We start from the raw sequence: 25,783 nt of genomic DNA on the forward strand, positions 1-25,783 counted from the left end.
GCACGCTGACTTTGAGACATCCGGCCCTTCCTGAGCAGTTCTGCTTTCCATCAGCCTCCTGTGTCCTGTTTAGGGGTGGCACGGTGGCACAGCCAGTAGAGCTGCTGCCTCACAGTGCGGGAGACCCAGGATGGATCCTGACCTAGGCTGCTGTCTGTGCGGAGTTTGCGCCTTCTCCCCGTGACGGCGTGGGTTTCCTCCAGGTGCCCCGATCTCCTCCCACATCCCAAAGACGTGCGGGTTTGTAGGTTAACTGTCCTCTGTAAGTCAAGTCAAGTCAAGTCAAGTTTATTTGTCACATACACATACAGGATGTGCAGTGAAATGAAAGGTCACCCACAGTCCAGCAATAGAGCTAGTGTGAACGTGTGATCAATGGTCGGCGTGGACTCAGTGAACCAAAGGGACTGTTTCCATGCTGTATCTCTAAACTAAACTAATATTTATTGATTAAAATTACATTTAATACAAGTCTGGCTTTTTCTTTCCTTGCTCAATCCGATTGTTTTTGTCTCTGAAGTGCCTGACGAGGAATATAGATTAGAATAAGGAACATGCACTGACCTGACAGAAAAATAACAGTGCAGGATGGAACTGTACATGCAAAATGCTGGAGTAACGTAGCGGGTCAGGCAGCATCTCTGGAGGTCTGTTGGGTCGAGACCCTTCTTCAGGAGAGTCAGGGGAGAGGGAAACGAGAGGTTTGAAAAGGTACAGAACAAATCAGAGCTAGCAGCGATGACTCAGGAAAGATGGAGCCCACAAAGGTCATAAGTGATAGGTGCAGAGTTAGGCCATTCGGCCCATCAAGTCTACTCCGCCATTTAATCATGGCTGATCTATCTTTCCTTCCTAACCCAATTCTCCTGTCTTCTCCCCATAACCCCTGTCTTCTCCCCATAACCCCTGACACCCGTGCTAATCAAGAATCTATCTATCTCCGCCTTACAAATATCCATTGATTTGGCCTCCACAACCTTCTGTGGCAAAGAATTCCACAGGTTCACCACCCTCTGACTAAAGAAATTCCTCCTCATCTCCTTTATAAAGGAACATCTTTTAATTCTGAGGTTATGACCTCTAGTCCTAGACTGTCCCACCAGTGGAAACATCCTCTCCACATCCACTCTATCCGAACCTTTCATTATTCGGTACGTTTCAATGAGGTCCCCCTCATTCTTCTAAACTCCAGTGAGCACAGGCCCAGTGCCATCAAACGCCCATCATATGTTAATGGTCCATTGGTGGCTGGTGAAGAGAGGATAATGAGGGGATATGAACAGCTAGGCTTATAACGAATCCTCGAGTTGCAACTTTCAATTGGACATTTTATTACCACACATATTGTAAAGTTACTTTTGAGGTCCTGTTCCCTGGCAGATTATGGAGCCGAAAGGCAGATTAGATTCCCAGTTGGAAGACGTGTGTTGTAAACCCATCGCCAATTTTCGCACAGAGCTCCCACAGTAAATTATAGACCATATTTCAGAATGTCATCTCAGGAAGAAGAAGTGGCCTCATTGGAGACAGGAGAGATTTGTAACATTTTATGCAGGATTTCTAAAATTATTTTGATTGGATTCGATTGGATAGAGTGGATGTGGATAGAATGTTTCCACTAGTGGGAGAGGTCATAGCCTCAGAATTAAAGGACGTTCCTTTACGAAGGAGATGAGGAGGAATTTATTTAGTCTGAGGGTAGTGAATCTGTGGAATTCTTTGCCACAGAAGGCTGTGGAGGCCAAGTCAATGGAAATTTTTACGGCAGAGATAGATAGATTCTTCAAAGGGAGAAATGGTCATCATTTGTGATACTAATGCTTTCCAAACTCTTTCACTTCAGGAACCAGTGAAGAGCCAGCGAAGATAGCAGAAGAAAGCGAGGGTACAGATCTGGCAGAGGAACACCAGTTTTCGGATGTTGAGGAGTCAGACGATGACGATGATAATGAAGATGATGATGAAGAGGAGGAGGAGGAGGAACCATTTTTTATGTCTTCGGAGACCGCGTGCGCCAGTCCTCAAACGGCTGGATCTTCCAGAGGGGAGACCTCCTTCTCATCATTAGAACCCGCCTCCAAGCAGGGATCTAGTTTAACCAGTCAGTATTCGTTGATGAGGTACCCAATGCCATCTTCTCAGCTTCAAGCCGCAGAGTCACCCGTTGTTCCTGCATGTCACAGCATCTCACCGAGCCAGCAGATAGGAGGCACTCCGGTGCCTTTATTGCCACCCGCTGAGCGTTTCTCATCGGGGCATGGGGACCCTGCGCTGAAGAGGCAGAGCATCGCAAGTGCAACCATCTCACCATCCATAGACCCATCGCCGCGGTCCCCAAAGAGAGAGGCATCACGTCCGTGTCCGGGCGGTGGCAGCCCATCAGGAAGACGCTCATCGCCGGCGAGAGAGGCAACTCTAAAAGAACGTCCGTCCTCACTAAAAGAAACGTCGCCTCCAAGACACTTCTCGCCTGCCAGGGAACTGTCACCCAGGAGATGCCAGTCACCAGACCGAGGTATATCACCGAGGAAACATCTCTCCCCGGGAAGAGAGGTGTCGCCCAGCAGATGCCTATCCCCGAGGGTAGAAGTGTCAGCTGGGAGAGTGTCACCCAGGGCCCATTTGTCACCAGAAAGGGACGTATCTCCTGGACGAACTTTGCCATCAAGCGTGAGGACGTTACCTGCAAGGTACCTATCTCCAGCAAGAGATGTCTCCCCAAGTGGACAGCTGTCGCCGCTGGGGAAGGAGTTGTCTCTCAGACACCCGCCCCCAGTGAAAGATGAACTGCCCAGTAGATGCCGCACTCCAGTTTGGCCAAGTAGCCACAGCTCCTCTTTCCTTGCACAGCACATTGGTTCACCTTCATTGGGTCTACCTCAACGGAAATCCAGCAAAGAACAGGAGCAGTCTGAAGTTAAAATGGTAAGTAAGATAAAGGTAGGCACGAGGAATTGCAGGTGCTGGTTTATAAAAGAAAGCACAAAGTGCTGGAGTCTGAAGAAGGGTCTCGACCCGAATCTTTACCCATTCCTTCTATCCAGGGTTGGTGCCTGTCTCGCTGAGTTACTCCAGCATTTTGTGTCTATCTTCACTGGAGTAACTCAGCAGGTCAGCTGAGCACCTCATCTAAGTACCTGACCTAAGGAAGGTTAATTGACAGATTCATTGATTAGTTAGACAGGCAGCATCTTTGGAGAGAAGAAATGGGTGACATTTCGGGTCGAGACCCTTATTCATTCTTGACCCGAAACGTCACCCATTCCTTCCCTCCAGAGATGCTGCCTGTCTCGCTGAGTTACTCCAGCATTTAGTGTCTACCTTCGATTTAAATCAGCATCTGCATTTCTTTCCTACATTCATTGATTAGTTTTTGGATGGATGAACCTCACTATTTTCCTGCATTTTTCCTGTTTCTTTTCCATTGAAGCCAAAGTCTGATTTTTCTGGACATTTGGAAGTTCTGCTTTCAGACAGATGTAAGGGGCGTGTAAGATGGTCACAAACTGTGGATTTATCTACTCCCTTGCCCACATTTTCTGAGTGCATTTGATTGCCATTTTCCTGTCCCCTTCCCTTTCTCATATTATTTCCCCTTGTTCTGTAGTATTTCCTCATTCACTCTGCCACGTTTTTCACTCTTCCATAACTTGGCATTAAGTTCTTAATATAATGCAGAGGGATCATCAGCCAGTGGTCAGTGAATTAAAGTCTGGGGCAAACAAGGCAGTGATGAAACATTACTGAGGCTAAGTGGACCAAACTCTCCCTTAAATGTGGCACGGTGGCACTGCCTCACAGCGCCAGAGACCCGGGTTCGATCCTGACTACGGGTGTTAGTCTGTACGGAGTTTGTACGTTCTCCCCGTGACCTGCGTGGGTTTTCTCCGGTTTCCTCCCATATCCCAAAGACATGCAGGTTTGGAGGTTAATTGGCTTGGTATAAATGTAAATTGTCCCTTGTGTGTAGTATTACGCTAACGTACGGTGATCACTGGCTGGTGGGGCAAAGGGCCTGTTTCTGCGCTGCACCTCTAAGGTTTCAAGTAAATGAACAGCAATCCAGAGGGAAAAACGAAGATAAGACATAAAGTGCTGAATTAACACAGCGGATCAGGCAGCATCCCTGGGGAACTTTGGATAGGTGGCGTTTCCCCATCAGGATTCTTCTTCAGACATTGTAGGGAGTGAGGAAGAAAGCTGGAAGAGAGGAGGAGCTGGACAAAGCGTGAGGGGTAATAGTGAACACAGGCGAGGGGCGGAGGGGAGGGTTGGTAGGCAGAGGGTTGTACATATGCCGATACTAAAATAGTTGGCCAAAAAGCTAACGACGTGAAGTTTAAGAAGGGTACTTAAAGGAGGGGAGAGGGAGATGGAGAGACAGGGAGGAGAAGGTTATGAGAGAAATTAGCTTTAAGGACTTTTGGTTAACATGCTCGATAATCTATCGCGTGTAGGATGGAACTGCAGGTGCTGGTTTAAACCAAAGATAGACACAAAAAAGCTGGAGTAACTCAGCGGGTCAGACAGCATCTCCAGAGAAAAGGAATAGGAATACAAAATGTCTGAAGATGGGTCTCGGCCCGAAACGTCACCGATTCCTATAACCCAGAGATGCTGTCTGACCCGTTGAGTTACTCCAGCTTTTTGTGTCTATCTTCAATAATCTATCGCATTGTCCCAGGGTTGCACAAATGACATCTACAGGATCCAACTACCCAACACTGACATTTTTACAGACTCATTCAAGTACAAAAGCAATATGCATCGCATAGATTATTTTATGAGGGGAAACCCGCCCAGATGTTTTGCAGTAATGTTAAACAAAAAATGTATGCCAAGGCACTTGTGGAGATCTTGGTTAAGGTGAGAAATATCTTGGTGTGTGGATTAGGTTTCACGGCACATTTACACAGCAACAAAGGTATTTTTGTGTTGTTTTACACGTGTGACTTGTTCTCAATCCTGACTCTTTGTTATGATTAATACATGGCCTTTGCTCTTTTAAGTGGCTAGTTTTAGTTTTAGAGACACAATGTGGAAAGAGGCCCACCGAGTCCACACCGATCAGCCATCCCCATACACTAGCATTATCCTGCACACTAGGGACAATTTACAATTTATATTGAAGCCAGTTAATCTACAATCCTGCAGCTCTTTGGAGTGTGGAGGGAAATCGGAGCGCCCGGAGAAATCACGGGGAGAATAGACAATAGACAACAGATGCAGGAGTAGGCCATTCGGCCCTTCGAGCCAGCACCACAATTCAATGTGATCATGGCTGATCATTCACAATCAGTGCCCCGTTCTTGCCCTCTCCCCATACACCCTGACTCCGCTATCATTAAGAGCTCTATCTAGCTCTCTCTTGAAAGCATCCACTGCCTTCTGAGGCAGAGAATTCCACAGATTTGCAACTCTCTGAGTGAAAAGGTTTTTCCTCGTCTCCGTTCTAAATGGCCTATCCCTTATTCTTAAACTGTGGCCCCTGGTTCTGGACTCCCCCAACATTGGGAACATGTTTCCTGCCTCGAGCGTGTCAATGTTTCCTGCCTCTAGAACGTACAAACTCTGTAGTAGGATCGTACCTGGGTCTCTGGTGCCGTAAGGCAGCAGCTCTATCACTGCGCCATTGTGCCGTCTCTCATGACAAATGCACAAAATCTCAGTCCAGTGATCAGCAGTGAGTGGGGTGCATGGTGGGAGGGTTCAACTCACTGCCACGGGTCAAATATGGGCTACTGGCTATCCCGCGGTCTAGGCTTAAGCTCAGGGGTGACCGGGCTTTTGCGGTTGCAGCTCCTAGACTGTGGAACAGCATCCCTCTCCCCATCAGAACTGCCCCCTCCATCGACTCCTTTAAGTCCAGGCTCAAAACCTATTTCTACTCCCTAGCGTTTGAGGCCCTCTGAGGGGGCGCTGTGAACTGTTTATGTATGTGCTGTTATGTTTGTGTGCCATTGTATGTTCGTTCTTAGTACCTGAACTGATGTACAGCACTTTGGTCAACGTGGGTTGTTTTTAAATGTGCTATACAAATAAAATTGACTTGACTTGACTTGACTTGACTACAGCATAGAATATAAAACAGCACAGCACAGCACAGGAATGGGCCCTTCTGCTCACAATGTCTGTGCCGAACATGATGCCGAGTTAAAGTGATCTCATCTGCCTGTACGCCATCCATATCTCTCTATTCCCTGCACTTCCATGTGCCAATCTAAAAGCCTCTTTGATGCCGCCACCACCCCTGCCAATGCATTCTAGGCCCCTGCCACTCTCTGTGTAAAAAACGCCTCGCATATCTCCATTAAACGTTACCCCTCTCACCTTTTAGGTACGACCTCTAGTGTTGGACATCTCCACCCTGGGAGAATGTTTCTGACTCTATCCTATCTAGGCCTCGCATAATGTTATATACTTCCCTCGAGTCTCCCCTCAACCTCCGACGTTCCAGAAAAAACAGTCCCCAAGTTTATCCAAACTCTCCCTGTAGCTGAAACCCTCTGATCCAAGTAGCATTCTGGTAAACCTCCTCAGCACCCTCTCCGAAGCCTCCACATCTTTCCTGTGTAGGAAGGAATTGTAGATGCTGGTTTAAACTGAAGAAAGGCACAAAATGTTTGAGTAACTTAGCAGGTCAGGCAGCATCTCTGGAGAAAAGGAAAAGGTGACGTTTCCGGTTGAGACCCTTCTTCTGCCTGAGAGTCAGGGGAAAGGGAAACGAGAGATACGGAGCAAATGAATGAAAGACAGTTAAAAAGTAATGGTGATCAAGGCAAAGTGGTGCCCGCAATGGTCCACTGTTGGCTGTGGGCAACGTGATAACGAGTTATACAGACTGTACAACTCAACTGGACAACAGTGAAACTAGTAGGACAACTAGGATGGAGGAGAGAAGGATATCAATCAATATCCATATCAATCTTTCCTGTAACTTGGCGAGCAAAACTGCAATTGTAAAAGTAGCTTCACTGAGCAACGATAGTCCCACCACCAAGAAAGAAAGATGTATATATAAGAAAATAACTGCAGATGCTGGTACAAATCGAAGGTATTTATTCACAAAATGCTGGAGTAACTCAGCAGGTCAGGCAGCATCTCGGGAGAGAAGGAATGGGTGACGTTTCGGGTCGAGACCCTTCTTCAGACTGAAGTCAGGGGGGCGGAACAAAGGATATGGGTGGAGACAGGAAGATAGAGGGAGATCTGGGAAGGAGGAGGGGAAGAGAGGGACAGAGGAACTATCTAAAGTTGGAGAAGTCGATGTTCATACCGCTGGGCTGCAAGCTGCCCAGGCGAAATATGAGGTGCTGTTCCTCCAATTTCCGGTGAGCCTCACTATGGCACTGGAGGAGGCCCATGACAGAAAGGTCAGACTGGGAATGGTAGGGGGAGTTGAACAAAGATGTATAACCTCCTCTTCCTTCTCTTTTCCACAGATGTCTCGAATGGGATACCGCAGCTTGCACGAGGAGCCAACACCATCGCAAGCCTTGCAGTGTAGCTTGTGGAGAAGTACACTGGCTGGGCAAAGTTACAGTGGGCTAACGGGGAGCGTGCAGGATTATGTTTTCAGTCACCTTCCTCTGCACTCACAACAGCTGGTCCGGACCCCCTACCCCATGATCCCAATCGGTGGCATTCAGATGGTCCAGGCAAGGCCAGGCTGCCATTCAGGTTTGGTGCCTTCACAGGTCTCTCTCCAGTCAGGGTTTCCTGTCAGCCTGTCTGCATCCAGCCCTTTCAGTGCAAGCAGGTCAGAAGCCACGGTACACGTAGAAGAAGAGGTGCTGCTGAAGTCCACATCAGCTGAAGCAGCGACTTCTGAACCTTTGCTTTTGCAGCTCCCGCCTGCTGCCACGGCCCCCCTCATCACGGCACCTTCTCCGAGCAGAAGCGGTAAGCAGACCGCCGCTCTGCAGAGGACAGAGACTGCCGAGCTCAAAGAAGCAGCATTGTACAAACAGGAGGAATACAGGGTACCAATTTATACCGAACCCAGCACTATCGCCACTCTGAGCCGCTCAGGAGAAGAAGCCGGCTCCGTCAGACTGGACAGTCCCAGCGCCAGCCGGGAGCACTCCCCAAAGCCTTCGACCAGCAGTGAAGGAACCTCAAAGGACCCGAGCACGACGCAGTTTGGGCGTCCGGACACCGACTATGAGTCGGCCCGCACTTTAGCCACTATGCACCTGCCGCAAGGCAACAGTGGCAGCAGCTCGTCAGAGTCCCTGAGTCCCACTCACACGTTCCAAACCAGCGCTGGCAGGACTACTCCAGCTGGGCAGCGTCCACCGGTTAGAATGCAAATGGGAAGCAGCCCAGAGTCGAAGGGTGAAGGCTTCAAGCACCTTGATGCACAAAAGGACAATAAGACAGGAAGCGTATAGCTAACGCCATCATGCTGGCTCGCCGATGAAGGAAACGGAACGGCATTCATCAACACTAGTTCTCCTTCAGCGTACTCACAGATGTTGTGCAAACGACGCATTCACCTATTATATACGTGTTAACATGACCAAAATCACCAGAACGATTCCTGTTTTGAAATTGTCCGAGTCCAGTATTATTTAAACGTACACAGTTAATTGTGCCTTTCTCCCTTATTTTGTGTCTCCAAGTGTATAAAAAAGGGTGTGGGGAGGGGTGGGGTGGGGGGGAACAAAAAGAAAAACATATTGAGGCTGTGAATATTTTATTAAGAGCGACGTAATGGATTCGTAGTAGCTGTCTTTTCTCATTTGAGATGTCCATGGGTAGAATGATGTGAAACAAAAGGGACAAAACAATTACGTTGGTGTGATGAGGCACTGAAAACATATTTTTATATAGATCAAATGTAAACTGCTCTTGTGTACAGAAATAGTTCTATGAGGCATATTTATTGTATTCTGTATTTAATTGTTTATAAATGGAATCATTTTCCCAGCATCCTGGTGGTCTTAATGTATGCTTTTTATCGCTTCTTAAACAGAAATTATGATGACTAAAAAAAAAAAAATTCGCTTTATTTTTGACCATGGTTGTGTTTACCTTTTTGCAACGATTGACTCAAGGCACTTAGGCGATCCTGTGAGGATTCTTTCACATGTAACCCCCTTCCAAAAGTCTGGACAGAGTGCAATTTCTACATGTTGCAGAGGGCATTAAATGTCAGACGTGCAACGAATGTGAAGCTGGGACTCGACAGGGCAGTTCCCAGACTGTGACCATGCGTTTGGTTTGTTTTTTTTTGTATTGGAGAAAGCCTTTTTCTTTTCAATCAACCACAGACCCAAACCGTTGGTATACTGACGTTTGTAAAAAAAAATCCAAATCTCTATAAGGCAGCGGCCACAAACTAGTCTGCTTCAAAGTACACGGGTCGATTTTGGACCCCTTGCCTCCCTAAGCACTCCACTGAATGAGGCAGGGCTCCCTTGCATCATGTCCAAGGCCTCTGATGGAAAATCGATGCCTGCAATCATTCGGAAACTTCATTGCCATTGATTCATGCGACTACCAGGATGGTAGAGGGCTAACCAGATGGACGTTTTTTTTCCCTTTCCTCTCTTGTCTAGCACTGTTAATAACTTTGAGATGCATAAACTTTTTAATAAAAAGTTGTACGATGCACAGTTCCCAAGTCCAAAGATGCTTTTGGAGAACCTTTTACCTGTTCTGATTTTTAATGTGTGTTGTGGCCTTTTTGGGATGGGGGTGGGGGTGGGGGGGAGGGGGAGGGGTGGAATTGAGAGAAGTTGAGGTCTGTTATTGGTGGACTGCCCTATCAGCAGTGTCTTTTTTTGTACCTTGCCTCAAAAGAAAATTCTTTTGTCCACAGTATGCCATATTTTGATCAGTTCTATTGAATGTAATATTGGAAAAAAAAGTATAATGTATGTGTAATGCACTTCGAAGCATTTCAGACACTTTCCGATGGAATATAGTTGATGTGAAATACTTCTTAAGTTTCATATTTGCTCTATTGACATTCCATCATTTTGGCTGCACTTAAATGCTTAAGCACAGTATTATTTTAAATTTAGTTAGCTCATGTAAATCTACAAGATCCTCCATCAAACTGCAGCGGATCAAGGTTTACCAAGCTCATTTTTATTTTTGTACTTGGATGTTGCTACTCTAAATCCCATTATTAAAGCAGTGGTGATATCACATCTCGGGACATGCACAGATTTTGCCCACATAACCTTTTCACTCCAAAATTATTTCCCTTCTTACAAGGGACGGTGGCGCAGCGGTAGAGTTGCTGCCTTACAGCGCCAGAGACCCGGGTTCGATCCTGACCACGGGTGCTGTCCGTACGGAGTTTGTACGTTCTCCCCCGTAGGTTTTCTCCGAGATCTTCGGCTTCCTCCCACACTCCAAAGACATACAGGTTTGTCGGTTAATTGGCTTGGCATAAGTGCAAATTGTCCCTAGTGTGTGCAGGATAGTGTTATTGTGCGGGGATCGCTGGTCGGTGTGGACCCGGTGTATCTCTTAACTAAACTAAACATAAATGGCCATCTCTCTATGCATTCTGTGTGTTTACCTTTGGAAAGCACTCCGCTACGACCTGGTAAACCTTGTCCCGCTTACGCATGTGATGAAAAAGAGACAGGCTCCCTGTTTCTGGACGTCAAGAGTCACTGTGCCATCCCATTCATAAAGGTTGGGCGCGGGGAAAAAAACATTACCAATGTCAGGTCCATTGACGGACTTTTCAGATGAGTCGCTCGATCTTATTCTCACAAAATTAACGAGAAAGCGGATTTTAAAACGAGCACTATTTTCGCTTATCTCTCAAACCCTGATGTGTGCAAGTCCCTAAATTGAAAAAGGGGGCTGTCTCTCTTTTTTTTTTTAAACACAATTTGTTGCCAAAGTACTTGGCGGTCTTGAAGCCTTTTTAGGGGAAAATAAGAAGCAAGATCTTAAAATGTACACTTGCATGATATCAGCAGTTCGGCACTTAATCCCACTTTAATTCTTGGACTGTTAACGTGATATCTACCGGTCTTGGTAAATTTGATATTTTTCAAGAATATTGATTGTTCTCCTTTTCAGAGGTTGTGTGTAATCTTAAAAAAATAATAATAATTGTCAGTTTAAAAGATAGAGTTTCTATACATTTTGTTTAAAAAGAAAATAATGGCAATACATTCCAAAAACGAAAAATTGTAAATATGTATAGTTGTATTATGTAATTGGTAAAATTGCCTGGAATTATTTTGAAACACCGATTTCTAATACTGCACCTTGCAACACTTGTATGGGGTTATATTCATAGATAAATGCAGGTAACAAAAGCACAGAGCTGGTTGTAAAATAAATGGAAATACATTTTAAAAAAGGTGAAAAAAAATTAAGAAAAAAAAACCAAAACAGAAATCTAGAAGTCAGTATTTGACGTCTGTGATCCCTATTGTATATCTGCACATGTGTACTGTGAATGGAAATGTTTTTCACAGGTATATTTGTCTTTACCAAACGTCAAAGCTGGTAGAGGAGTCGGGCATCTTTTTTTAAAAGCATGTTGGAATAAATTTTACAAACTTCATGTGTTTCCAGGGTTGTCTCATTCTCCTCTCTCTGGGTGTTGCAAGTCTAAACCCCACCCTCCCATCTTAATCTTTCACTTTATAGTACATCAGGCTACTCTGAAACTTTATCTTTAAACTTTACAACGGCGCACGGTGGCGCAGCGGTAGAGTTGCTGCCTTACAGCGCTTTCAGCGCCAGAAACCCCGGGTTCGATCCTGACTACGGGTGCCGTCTGTGCGGAGTTTGTACGTTCTCACCGTGACCGCGTGGGTTTTCTCAGAGATCTTCAGTTTCCTCCCACACTCCAAGGATTTATAAATATAAAATGGTCCCTAGTTTGTGTATGATAGTGTTAATATGCGGGGACTCGGTGGGCCGAAGGGCCTGTTTCTGCGGCGTGTCTGTACTCTAAAACTAAACTAAACCTTTGATCCCTGGCCCGCAATTATCGCCATGGAGGTGCCGGGGATTGAACCTCCAGTTGTGTAGCACGAGACCTGGCCTCAATGCTAACTGGGAGCAAGGAAAGAAAAGTGGGCACGGTGGCACAGCAGTATTGCTGCCTTACAACGCCAGAGACTGGAGATCACTCCTGACTACGGGTGCTGTCTGTATGGAGTTTGTACATTCTCCCCGTGACCTGTGTGGGTTTTCTCTGGGTGCTCCAGTTTCCTCCCACATTCCAAAGATGTGCAGGCTTGTAGGTTAATTGGCTTCTGTAAATTGTCCCAGGTGTGTAGGACAGAACTAGTGTACAGGAATCGCTGGTCGGTGTGGACTCGCCTGCTTCCATGCTGTATCTCTGAGCTAAACTAAAAACACTCAACATATATGAATGTTACTATAAAATTGAACCTGGTGACGCCCGTTGGGAAGGAGACTGCCTGAGATAGAAAACTGAAGCCCTGTATGTCAGGTATAACCTCGAGTGTCTTACAGAAAACCCCAGCCAACTTTCCTTGGCTGAGCATGCCAAATCAGGTCTGTGAATTCTTAAGCCAATGATCCAATGGTCTAAAAATAAGATAGACCAAATAGGAGGAAAACCAAAAACAGGAAAACCCAAAGAGATAAATATACTTAAAATATGGAATTTTCCATCACAATATTTTAGGTTTAGGTTTATTATTGTCACATGTACAAAGGTACAGTGAAAAGCTTTGTTTTGTATGCTATCCAAACAGATCAGATGTACCTTACATAGAAACAATCAGTTCACACTCAAGTACAACAGATGGAGCCAAGTGGAAGATACAGAGTGCAGAGGATAGTTCTCAGCATTGTAGCGTTTCAGTTCTTTAGACAAAGTCTAATGTCCTCAATGTGGTAGAGGTGAACCGAACAGTACCCAAGCTTATGGTAGGACTGTTCAGAAGTCTGATAACGGAGGGAAAGAAGCTGTTCAGGGAAGAGATAAATACGTAAGAAACAATCTATTGAACGTATTGAGTGACCATGGCAGTGTACTTCATCAGACGCCAATTAGGTAGTGGGGGGGGGGGGGGAGGACAAAGGTAGACCCGGCGTGGGGGTCTGCCATGAGGGTGGGGGGGGAGGAGAACAAAGGAGGACCTGGTGCAGGATACTTTGTAACTTTGTCGGCGCCCTTTATGTGGTGACTCTTTGCATACCTTGGGTATGCAAAACAAATGTGACAATAAAGCATTCATTCATTCATTCATTCATTGATGCCCTTATGAAGCTACTTGAATGAAAACTATGAACGAGGATGCACTTGTGTTCTTCTTCAAACTGGAACTGTGAGGTCTGTTCCATGAAGAAGCGGGAAACATTGATTTCATGCTTTTGCTGAGGGAGGCCACTTCTAATATGTGGCACTGGCATGTCAGACTAGATCATTGTACTCAGGCCCCTGGAGTGAGACTTGCTGCCACAACCTTCTGTCCCCCATGTGAGAGCTTTACTCACCGAGCCCCTGCCTGCAAACATCATGACTCGACTGGGTGGTGCAGCGGTAGTGTTGCTGCCTTACTGCACCAGAGACCCGGGTTTGATCCTGACCACCGGTGCTGTCTGCACGGTGTTTGTACGTTCTCCCCCTGACCCGTGTGGGGTTTCTCCAAGATCTTCGGTTTCCTCCCACACTCCACAGACGTGCAGGTTTGTAGGTTCATTGGCTTGGTGTAAATGTAAAGTTGTCTCCAGTGTGCGTAGAGTAGTGTTAATGTGCGGGGTTCGCTGGTCTGTGCAGACTCGATGGGCCGAAGGGCCCGTTTTCTCCTTGTATCTCTGAAACTAAAATGAAAAGGATCTGCTCTGAAATGTTTGGTGTCTCCTCAAGATTATTATGCATGGCTCCTGCCGGCACGAACAGACTGTCTCACTGACTGATGCACTGGAGCTGGGGATTAGGAAAGTCAGGCAACCACAGTTCGAAGAAAATCTTCAAAGCACTTCCTCAGTGTAGCTGATCGATGACATTGACCAAGTCAAGTCAAGTCAATTTTATTTGTATAGCACATTTAAAAACAACTCACGTCGGCCAAAGTACTGTACATCAGTTCAGGTACTAAGAACGAACATACAATGGCACCCAAACATAACAGCACATACATAAACAGTTCACAGCGCCCCCTCAGAGGGCCTCAAACGCTAGGGAGTAGAAATAGGTTTTGAGCCTGGACTTGAAGGAGTGGATGGAGGGGGCAGTTCTGATGGGGAGAGGGATGCTGTTCCACAGTCTCGGAGCTGCAACCACAAAAGCACTGAGCTTAAGCCTAGCTCATCCCTGAGCTTAAGCCTAGACCGCGGGGTAGTGAGTAGCCCCAAGTCGGCCGACCTGAGGGACCTGGAGATAGAGAGGTGGGTTAGAAGATTTTTGATATGGGGGGGGGGGAGGCAAGCCAATGTGATCTTCAGACTGCAGATGGCGAAGGGAAACCAGTTTGGACAACGTTTTCCCAGGTGTCTAATGAGTCAGCAAACCACTGCAATCTGCAAACATTTAAAGAAAGAAGAGAGAGAATTAAGTTTACTACAGGAATCTGAGGGGTAACTTTTTCACGCCAAGGGTGGTGGGTGTATGGAACGAGCTGCCGGAGGAGGAGGTAGTTGAGGCAGGGACTATCGCAACGTTTAAGAAGCAATCGGACAGGTACATGGATAGGATAGGTTTAGAGGGACATGGGGTAAATACAAGTGGGTGGGACGAGTGTACGTGGGATGGTATGGCCAAGCTGGGCCGAAGGGTCTGTTTCCACACTGCATGACTCTATGACTATATGTAACGTGAATAATATTGGTCGTGAACATTGCACGTTATTTTAATTGAAATTCAGTAAACAGAAGATGCTGGAAATCTGAAATATAAACAGAAAACGCTGTAAAAAAATCAGCTGGTCTCTCACTGTTAAAGAGTCTTTGATGTGAACCATTAATTCTGTTTCTCTTTTCACAGATACGCCTTAACCTGGAATGATTGCGGATATGTTTCCGACATATTCTATTTTCCTAATTGTTACTGCTTTTAGGAGTGTGTCATGTAATGAACAGGATTGTAATAATGTTTTGTAGGAGTGTCAACACAGCAGTAGAGTTGCTGCCTTACAGCGCCAGAAACTCAGCTTCGACGCTGACTATGGGTGCTGTCTGTGCGGAATTTGGATATTCTCCCTGTGAATGTGTGAGTTTTCAAACAGCCAACAGATCAGCCTTTCCTTTAGGTTAAGAATGTGCTACCACCATGAACAGTGTGTGTAGCCGGATGAAGCTAGTAGCCTCCGGGAGCAAATTCTGCAGGCTAGAAATCCTGCAAAGTGTGAAAACATGCCAAGATTCAGGCAGCACAGTGGCAAGCCCCGTCTGGAACCACTGTAAAAATGCACGCAAGGTGGACTCTGCATTGAACACCGCCTGCAGGAAAATCAGAGGGTGCCTGAAGCCGACAAAGGTTGAACATTGCACGAGCTGGCTGGCATCGATGAACCATCTCGAAGGCGTGACCGGGCAGCTGCAGTAGAACGCTTCAATGCAGACACAGATCCCTGTCACCCCTCGCACAATCACCAACACGCCAAGAAACGCTTGGAGAGTCGGAACAGCTTCATGGAACTAGAGCCAACCGCGCCAGGCACCAAAACCAAGCAACAGACACCACCAGGACACCACCTGCCTTATACTACCTGGAAAGCCTTAAACCGCCTCCGCACTGGAGTGGGACGTTGCGGACTCAACCTGAAGAAGTGGGGCTTCTCGGCCTCTGAGTGTGGAGAGGTACAGACAATGGCCCACCTACCTACATGTGGCAGAGAGGCATGCACTGCGGACGATCTCCGCAGAGGCACAGATGTGGCACTGGCTGTGGCGAAGCGATGGCAGAACGTTGTCTGACACACGAGCGAGCGAGCGGCAGAGTTGGTTAAGCTGCAGCCTCACAGCGTCGGAGACCCAGGTTTGATCCTAACCTCGGATGCTGTCTGTGTGGAGTTTCCTTGTTCTCCCTGTGGCTCCTTGGCTTTCCGAAGGGGCTGTTTCCGCACTGTGCCTCTAAAGTCTAAAGTACTAGCCTTGGAGAGAAGAGTTCAGAAATGTAGGAAAATAACTGCAGATGCTGGTACAAATCGAAGGTATCACACAAAACTGGAGTAACTCAGCGGGTCAGGCAGCATCTCTGGAGAGAAGGAATGGTCTCGACCCGAAACGTCACCCATTCCTTCTCTCCAGAGATGCTGCCTGACCCGCTGAGTTACTCCAGCTTTTTGAGATACCTTCCAGTTTAGAAATGTAATCAATCTATCGATTAATCATGATCAATCATGGGTGATTAGTCCTTAATCACCTTCTTGGAAAAATCGAATTAATCAAAGCAGCCTGAGCGCCCACTGAACTGGTATCTGTTTGAGCTGGTGGAGGGACAGAAAGTTCATTCATTTGAATGGAGAACAACAACTGCAATGAGCTGAAGTAAGTATTAGATGATTTATGTGTAGGAAGGAACTGCAGATGCTGGTTTAAACCGAAGATAGACACAAAATGCTGGAGTAACTCAGCGGGTCGGGCAGCATCTCTGGAGAGAAGGAATGGGTGACGTTTCGGGTCGAGACCCTTCTTCAGACTGAGAGTCAGAGGTGGGGGAGATACAGAGATAAGGAGTGTAAGATGTGAGAACGAGACATCAAAGGGGGTGGAGCTTAAGGAAAATGTGAAATAGATTATTATTAGCAAGGGAGAACGTAAAAGCTCCATACAAACAGCACCCGTAGTCAGGATCAGACCCAGGTCCCTGGCGCTGTGAGGCAGCAACTCTACCGCTGCGCCACCGTGACGACCAAAAGTAAGAACAGTAGATTTCGCCGATGCAGTACACAGAGTTGCCAAGTATCCGGTGGCCTTAAAGTGTCAGGTTCTTAAAAGTAAAGTTTTATCTTGGCCTTAAAGGCCCATTGTCATGTTGGAGGCATTGGGTCGGCGTTGCAGAGGTCGGCCTGGCCTAGTGATGCTGTCAATGTCCTCCACTGCTGCTCCGTGCTGCTGCAGGCCGCGACCGATCCACGCACTCGGCCTCTGTCGGGCCTCCAGCGGTGCCCGGTCCACGCCGTGCCCAGGCTGCTGCAGGGCCTCCAGCGTCCCACTCCGCCGATACCTCGACTCCCACACTCCAAAGACGTACAGGTATGTAGGTTAATTGACTGGGTAAATGTAAAAATTGTCCCTAGTGCGTGTAGGATAGTGTTAATGTGCGGGGATTGCTGGGTGGCGCGGACTCGGTGGGCCGAAGGGCCTGTTTCCGCGCTGTATCTCTAAATCTAAAAAGAAAATCCCCTCGCCTCACACAGCCTCCGTGTGCTGGTCACCTCACGCAGCCAACCTCAGAACCTCCAGTCAGAGGGCGTGGGTAGTGAGCCCACAACGTGCTCACCAGCATCTACCCTCTCCACCGCCTTTAACCTGATACCACAGTCAATGAAGCCCATGCATGCACTGTAAAAACATCATGCACGACTTTAATCCTATCTTACTCACTTTAGTTTAGTTTTGAGATACAGCACGGAAACATGCCATTCGGCCCACCGAGTCCGCACCGACCAGCGATCCCCACACTAACACTAACAATATCCTACATACACTTGGGACAATTTACAATTTTTATGAAACCAATTAACCTACAAGCCTGCACGTCGTTGGAGTGTTGGGGGAATCTGGAGCACCCAGGGAAAACCCACACAGGTCACGGGGAAAATGTACAAACTCCATACAGACAGCGCCCATAGTCAGGATCGAACCAGGGTCTCTGGCGCTGTGAGGTGGCAACTCTACCGCTGGTTGATGAAATGCCCGCCCAGCTAAATTCATACCATACTGATGAGATATTTTAATCCATTTTGGGAAGTCAAGAGGTTGTGAAAGGGCCGAAGGAAAACTCAAACTGGTTTAAAACTTGTGTTCTTAGTGGACACATTCCTTTCCCACAATCTCAACATTCACTTCTTAACCACTGGCAAAGGAATCTCTCTGATTAGTAGTCAAGCTCACACAGATCTTTCTTCCAGGCAGAACAACCAATATTCCAGTATCTCGTAGAAAAAGGATCTTTTTGGTACAATAACTCAACATTACAAAGACGTACAGGTTAATTGGCATGGTATAATTGGAAATTGTCCCTCGTGTGTGTCGGGTTGTGTTAATGTGCGGGGATCGTTGGTCGGCGCGGACCCGGTGGGCCGAAATGGCCTGTTTCCGAGCTATATCTCTAAACTAAACCACATTACAACTAAAAGCCGCAGACGCAAGGAACTGCAAATACAGGTTTACAAAACAAAGGCACAAAGTGTTGGAGTAACTCAGCGGGTCAGACAGCATCTCTGGAAAACATGGCTGTTTCGACCCTGAACGTCACCTATCCATGTTCTCCAGAGTTGCTGCCTGACCTGTTGAGTTACTCCAGAACTTTGTGCCCTTTTGTGCATTATCCAGCATCTGCAGTTATTTGCTTCAGCATCTCTGGAGAACATGGATAGCCAACGTTTCAGGTCGGGGAAGGTCTGAAGAAGGGTCTCGACCCAAAACATCGCCTATCCATGTTCTCTAGAGATGCTGCCTGACCTGCTGAGTTACTCCAGCACTTTGAGTCTAAAGGCTGTGGAGTTAGCCTTGTTTATTCACCCTGGGCCAGGGCTGTCAAACCTCCATTGGGACATCTTCCACACAATGTCCCATCACCAGATTTTCTTCCCTGTCATTCTTTCTGCTGCAGCCGCCGAGTTTTGTTTTGAAAGCTAATAGTTCAAATTTAATTCCACTCAAATTCCCTGGCAACCTGCCCGGGTGTCTGGAGAAAAGCTTTATCGGCTGAGTGTAAGATAACAGCTTCCTCCACGTAAAGTGGCAGCTTGCGAGGCCTCACACTGCAAGCTCCATATCTGACCATCTCTCGGAGTCAAAGTGGCAACATCATTGAATGAAGCAGGTCCATGAATACTTGGCATTCATCATAACTGGCTGACTCTATATTTGGAGATTTTTTAACCTCAAGTAACCCTTGCATTCCCTCTCTCTCCATCCCTCCCCCACGCATGTCATTGTACTTCAAAGCCGTCTTGTAGCGTCTCATTGTCTGCAACTCTTTTGCACCTAGGCCACAACAAACAATAGCCTGTTCCCTTTATCATCGTTACATTTTTGCATATCTTTCTTTCAGTTGTTCTATATCTCTTTATATCACCGTCTATATCTCTCGTTTCCCTTTCCCCTGACTGTCGGTCTGAAGAAGGGTCACCTATTCCTTTTCTCCAGAGATGGTGATTGACCCGTTGAGTTACTCCAGCTTCTTGTGTCTATCTTCGGTTTAAACCAGCATCTGCAGTTCCTTCCTACACATGACTTTATATTTAGTTCAGTTTAGTTTAGAGATGCAGCGCGGAAACAGACCCATCGGCCCACCTAGTCCGCACCGACCAGCGATCCCCGCACATTAACACTATCCTACACACACTGGGGACAATTTTACATTAATACCAAGCCAATTAACCTACAAACCTGTACGTCTTTGGAGTGTGGGAGGAAACCGAAGATCTCGGAGAAAACCCACGCACGTCACGGGGAGAACGTACAAACTCCGTACAGATGGCGCCCGTAGTCAGCATTGAACCCGGGTCTCTGGAGCTGTGAGGCAGCAACTCTACCGCTGCGCCACCGTGCCGCCCACGGCCCAAGGGTATTAAATATTTAGCAAATTCCAGTCTCTTGCTAACAGAATTTCACAGTGCTGAAAGATTTCTTCACACAAAGAGTATTCATCATATTGGGGAAGGCATAAAGAGAATTTTGTCTTCCACCGTGATTTGTTTTGCATCGCCTGAAGGGGCAGTGGACACACATTAATCCCAATTCCCCAAATTAAATAAATATTTGAAAAGTATTTTAAATTAGCGAGTCTTTGGGGAATGAGCAAAGGGATCAGTTGGATGCCTCTTTCCAAGAGCTGTCACTTGAATGCTGAAATAGCTTCCTTGTTCACTATTTGGCTGGTATTCAGTGAGTTTGTCATACAGAGGTAGGAGAATTTCTTTCTGGTTTTCTCCTGCCAAAGTAATCAGTTGTCACTTTCCACACCGTCGGCTTTTTAAAATAATCTTCGTGGCGCAGCGGTAGCGTTGCTGCCTTACAGCGCCAGAGACCAGGCTTCGATACAGGCGCTGTCTACACGGAGTTTGTACGTTCTCCCCGTGACCTGCGTGGGTTTTCTCCGGGGTCTCCAGTTTCCTCCAACACTCCAAAGACATACAGGTTTGTAGGTTAATTGGCTTGGCATAAGTGTAAATTGTCCCTAGTGTGTGTAAGGTAATGTTAGTGTGTGGAGATCCCTGGTCGGCGGGGACTCGGTGGGCCGAAGGGCCTGTTTCCGTGCTGTATTTCTAAACTAAACTGAATGAAAAATCATCTAATCCTTGGAGTGCCGGAGCATGAGGGGTGATCTTAAAGAGGTGTACAAAATCATGACAGGAATAGATCGTGTAGACACACGGAGTCTCTTGCCCAGAGTTTGGGGCATCGAGAACCACAGGTTTAAGGTAAGGGGGGAAAGATTTAATAGGAACCTGAGGGGTAAGTTTTGGCGGTGGGTGTATGGAACGAGCTGCCAGAGAAGGTAGTTGAGGCAGGTACTATCGCAATGTTTAAGAGACATTTGGACAGGTACACGTGACAGGAGAGGGTTAGAGGCATATGGGCCAAACGCAGACAGGTAGTACTTGTGTAGATGGGACATTCTGGCCGGTGTGGGCAAGTTGGGCCGATGGGCCTGTAAGACTCCATGACTCTCTCTTAGAAATCTGGCCAGTTGACACCTCACCTGATTAGTTTTAGTTTTTAAACTTTAGAGACGCAGTGCGGATCATGGTGGATTTATCTTTCCCTCTCAAACCCCATTCTCCTGCGTTCACCCCGTAACCCCTGACACCGCTTACTGATCAAGATTCTATCAATCTCCATTTTGAAAATATCTCTTGTCAGCCTCCACGGCCTTCTGTGGCAATGAATTCCACAGACTCACCACCCTCTGACTAAAGACCTTGGCACACGTGACAAAAAAACTAAACTCAAACTCAAGCTCAAAATGAGAAGAGGAGATGGCTACATATTTCCTGAGCGCGCACCAGCACAAATAACTACGTTTGCCTTCCTGGTTCACTTGTATTGCCCAAGGAAGGACCTCCTGTTCTCCGAGCCAGTCCTATATGTGACCACAGCAATGTGGCTGACATTCAACCGTGCTTTGAACCGGTCTGGCAATTGTACCAAGCCTTCGCGAGTCGTTCAAGATGGTGGCAAGCCACCACATACTCTGTGGTAATGAGGCATGCTGACTCTACTAGGAAGGCTCGCGTCTCAGCAATGAATACACGAGGACAATCTCCTCATCCATCACATAAGACAGGAGCTTTCTGTGAGCGACCTTTTGGTCCTCGTTGGCATTGATCTCACCCTTCCCACAAGGCGTGTGTGTTGATACGGATGGCGTGCTGCCTTCTGAGAGATGAACCCTCGGCAGTTTACAACGTGACAAAGCTTGGGTTGGCACGGCTGTTTATCCGAGTTTATATTCCAGTCTCCTGGCATCTTGCCTGGTCAGCTGTGGGAAACTTTCACGCAACTGAACGTAAGATAACGATTTCCCGAAAATATTTTAAAATGTCAGAAGCCTGTGTTCAAAATCTTCCCTCGGCTGAAGATTATAATCCTCTGCAAGGAATCAGTTTCCCCCACTTCCACTTACTTGACGGGCATTTTTAGTCAATAGGCATGTTATAGTGTCATGGCCCAACCAATGTTGAGCAAGGGAATTAAATGATTGCCCAGGTGATTGCAGAGTGTTTCATCAGCATCGTGACGCACAGTGACACAGCAGTAGAGTTGCTGCCTCACAGCACCAGAGACCCAGGATCGAACCTGACTATGGGTGCTGTCTGTACAGATTTTGCACGTTCTCCCCGTGACCTGCGTGGGTTTTCACCAGGGCCTCCGGTTTCTTCCCACACTCCAACGACGTAAAGCTTTGAAGGCTAATTGGCTTTGTAAAACTGTAAATTAGCCTTAGTGTGTGTCGGATAGCGTTAGTGTGAGGGGATTGCTGGTCAGTGCGGACTTGGTGGGCCGAAGGGCCTGTTTCTGTGCTGTATCTCTAAACTAAATTCAACTAATTATGGAGTCATGTGTAGGAAGAAACTATCTCTAAACTAAACTAAACTAAAGTAGTCTTTGTCCTCTGAGTAGCCGGCAAGCACTTTTCCTCTTGACAACAAGGATCACCGCCTATGGTTGGCTAGTTTTATTTCTTTATTGGCATGAGTCTGTGCGAAAATAGCCAATGGGAAGCAATGCTTGAGGCACAACGAGTTAACGCAGAGATTGAGAAATAGACGAAGACACAAGGAACTGCAGATGCTGGAATCTTGCATGGAATACAAAGTGCTGGAGTAACTCAGCGGGTCAGGCAGCAACTCTGTAGGACATGGATAGGTGATGTTTCAGATTGGGACCCTTCTTCTGACTCAGACTCAGTCTGAAGAAGGGTCCCGACCTTTGAAACATCGCTATCCATGTCATCCAGAGATGCTACCGGAGCCGCTGAGATACTAATTGAGAAATACATGTCCGAAGAAGGGTCTCGACCCAAAATATCACTAATTTCTTCTATCCAGAGATGCTGCCTGTCCCGCTGAGTTAGACCAGGATTTCGTGTCCATCTTCGGTGTAAGACAGCATCTGCAGTTCCTTCCTACAACAGGAAGACTCGGGCACTTCAGCGCAACAATGACCATGTTATCTGTTGGTTGTATGGTATACACTGATGTGGCTACCATGAAACCTTGTCCATTCTTCGTCAACATAGTTGGACGGGATCCTCTGCCTGTGTGGGATAAAACGTGTCAAGAGAAAGGTGACACCTTCAAGTGTACAGCACACCATCAGCTACCTGAAGCATCCTCGGGAATTAATGAGTAAGTGTCTGTTAGATCCACAATCTTCCAAGTCAAGGGTGATCCGCACTGATCAGGTCTTCCTCTCTTCAGGTGGCACCTACGTATTCCATAAGTTCATAAGTTATAGGAGCAGCATTGAGCCATGAGGCCCATCAAATCTACTCCGCCATTCAATCATGGCTGATCTATATATCCGTCTCAACCACATTCTCCTGCCTCCTCCCCATTAACTCCCGACACCCATACTAATCAAGAATCTTTCAATCTCCGCTTTAAAATATCCATTGACTCTGCCTCCACAGCTGTCCATTAGCAATTTCCACTTTGCTCTGTTGCTCTTCCAACTCAGTGAGAAGCCCCCCCCCCCCCCCTCCCCCCACCCACCAAAGCATGTCAGAGTAGTGGATTCGGAGAAAGGCAGATCTCATGCCAAAAATAAGGATAAACTGGAGAGTTAACATAAGTAGGGGAGCACGGTGGTGCAGCGGTAGAGTTGCTGCCTTACAGCGCCAGAGAGCCAGGTTTGATCCTGACTACGGCTGCTGTCTCTACGGAGTTTGTATGTTCTCCCCTATGACAACCTGTGTTTTCTCCGGGTGCTCCGGTTTCCTCCCACACTCCAAAGATGTACAGTACAGCTTTGTAGGCTCATTGGCTTCGGTAAAATTATAAATGATCCCTAGTGTGTGTAGGATAACACTGGTGTAAGTGTGGGTCACAGGTCATCGTGGACTTGGTGGGCCGAAAGGTCTGTTCCCATGCTGTATTTCTATCTCTAACATCTAAAGACTAAATAAGTGGAGGAGAGTGAGAGGATGTTTAGACTGATGATGGCACCAGGGTCCATGGGACTGTTTCTGATTTTATTTTTGGCGTCTCTTTTTTTGTCCTCAAGGCTGTGTGATCGGTCATCTGCTCTACTGTTTTCTTTTCTTAATTGTTTGTCTTAAATCTTTTACCTCATTGAGGTGTCGAAGTGAATAATGTTGATGGCAGATACTTTCACTTTCGGTTAGCATTTGGGGACTGTAACATGATGTGGAAAATGGCAAGAACTTTGAAATAGTGATATTATACATTCCACTTAATTTGTTTAAACCCACTGGTGGGGTAATGGTCAATGTGTTAAGAAAAAAATGGTTGTGATTTGCCACATGACAGGAATAACCAGTCACATGACAGGAAGAACCAGTCACATGGCAGGAAGAACCAGTCACATTACAGGAAGTTGTGCCTGATGGAGAGGATTCCCCTTGGTTTGGGGCCATGAATGGGGTCGGACTTCATAAATGAAGGCAACTCTAATATTTCCTGTTGCCAGAGATCCAGAACAGCAGAACGGATGTGAGAACTACCTATTGCATGAGAATTGTATGTTTATTGGATCAATTGAGTGGCCTTCCCTTTTTAACTGTGATCATGAGTGGTTTTAAAGACTATTGATGAACCTTACATTTGCTATTGCCAGGGATCTCCACTGTTTAAAGGACTATGAGAGTTATTTATATGAATTGGGAAACTGTTTTCTCCTTGTTTGTAATTGCTCAGTTAATCACACTTGCCAAACACTGGATCAGAATCCTAGTATTTCTTCAGCAGGATGAAAGGTGAATTTCTCCCCTTCTACACTGATTAATTTACGATTACAGGATACGATTCCAACCTCATGGATGACTCCCACAAGTAAAAAGGACTTGTGTTTATAGTGAAGCTTTTACAAACTCCTCCTAACTCTAACAAGCATTTATGTGCTTGTGAAGTGTAGTCACACCAGCAATAAAGAAAATACAGAGGCTGATTTGTGTACAATAAGTTCCCATGACTAGTTGTGTTAATGAGCAGATCTGCTGTTTGGTTGAAGGGCAATGTTATAGGTTTCTGTTTAGACTTCAGACTTTAGAGATACAGGCCCTTCGGTCCACCGAGTCCATGCTGACCAGCGATCACCCCGTACACGAGTACTATCCTACACACTAGGGACAATTTGCATGCCTTTGGAGTGTGGGAGGAAACCAGAGCACCCGGTGAAAACCCAAACGGTCACAGGGAGAATGCACAAACTACATACAGACAGCACCCGTAGTTGGGATCAAACCCGGCTCTCTGGCGCTGTAAGGCAGCAACTCCATGGCTGAGTTGCTGAGCCACTGTGCCGCCCTTGTGTTCTTTGAAGTGATGTAATTAATCTTGAAGATACATGAGAGAGGTCAGATGGGGTTTTGCTTTCATTACATGGCCTCCAAAAGACAACAAGACTGAATCCTTTGATCCTGCACTGGAGTGTTCTCCCAGATGAACAACTTTGTTTCAAAGTGATGCATGTGTCCGTGTTACATATATTCATTTAGTTTAGAGGTACAGCGCGGAAACAGGCCCTTCGGCCCACTGAGTCCGCACCGACCAGTGATCCCCGCACTGTCCCACGCACGCTAGGGACAATTTTTTAATGTTTATACCAAGTCAGTTAACCTACAAACCTGTACCTCTTTGGAGTGTGGGAGGAAACCGAAAATCTCGGAGAAAACCCACGTGATCAAGGGGAGAACGTACAAACTCCGTACAGTCAGCATCCGTGGTCGGGATTGAACCCAGGCCTCTGGCGCAGTCGGTGCTGTAAGACAGCAAGTTTACCGTTATGCCACCATGCCGCCATCATTGTTCCATTACAAGTGTAATTACTGCTGAAATAGAGAGGTATCGATGCTTCCTGAAAGGGTAGAATGATGGCAACTGGCTCTGTTGTCACCCCCTGTCTCCACCAACCCATTCTCTACCAGTCTCATTGGAAGGCCCACACATAGATTAGACGGTAA

At 46.7% G+C, this 25,783-nt stretch overlaps 2 protein-coding genes across 2 annotated transcripts in view; both read left to right on the forward strand.

The window, feature by feature from the left end:
- hivep3b (HIVEP zinc finger 3b) overlaps positions 1 to 9,681 on the forward strand; it is a 243,634-nt gene extending 233,953 nt beyond the window's left edge. Inside the window, exons 8-9 of the mRNA XM_078422962.1 lie at positions 1,844 to 2,925; positions 7,443 to 9,681. Coding sequence (XP_078279088.1) covers positions 1,844 to 2,925; positions 7,443 to 8,393 — 2,033 coding nt within the window. The 3' untranslated portion in view covers positions 8,394 to 9,681. The remainder of the gene's footprint in view (positions 1 to 1,843; positions 2,926 to 7,442) is intronic.
- LOC144606726 (cAMP-dependent protein kinase inhibitor alpha-like) overlaps positions 1 to 25,783 on the forward strand; it is a 692,291-nt gene that overhangs the window by 285,737 nt on the left and 380,771 nt on the right. The window lies entirely within an intron of this gene.

The sequence above is a fragment of the Rhinoraja longicauda genome, chromosome 27 (assembly GCF_053455715.1).
Source record: "Rhinoraja longicauda isolate Sanriku21f chromosome 27, sRhiLon1.1, whole genome shotgun sequence".
In the NCBI taxonomy this organism is placed as follows: domain Eukaryota; kingdom Metazoa; phylum Chordata; class Chondrichthyes; order Rajiformes; family Arhynchobatidae; genus Rhinoraja; species Rhinoraja longicauda.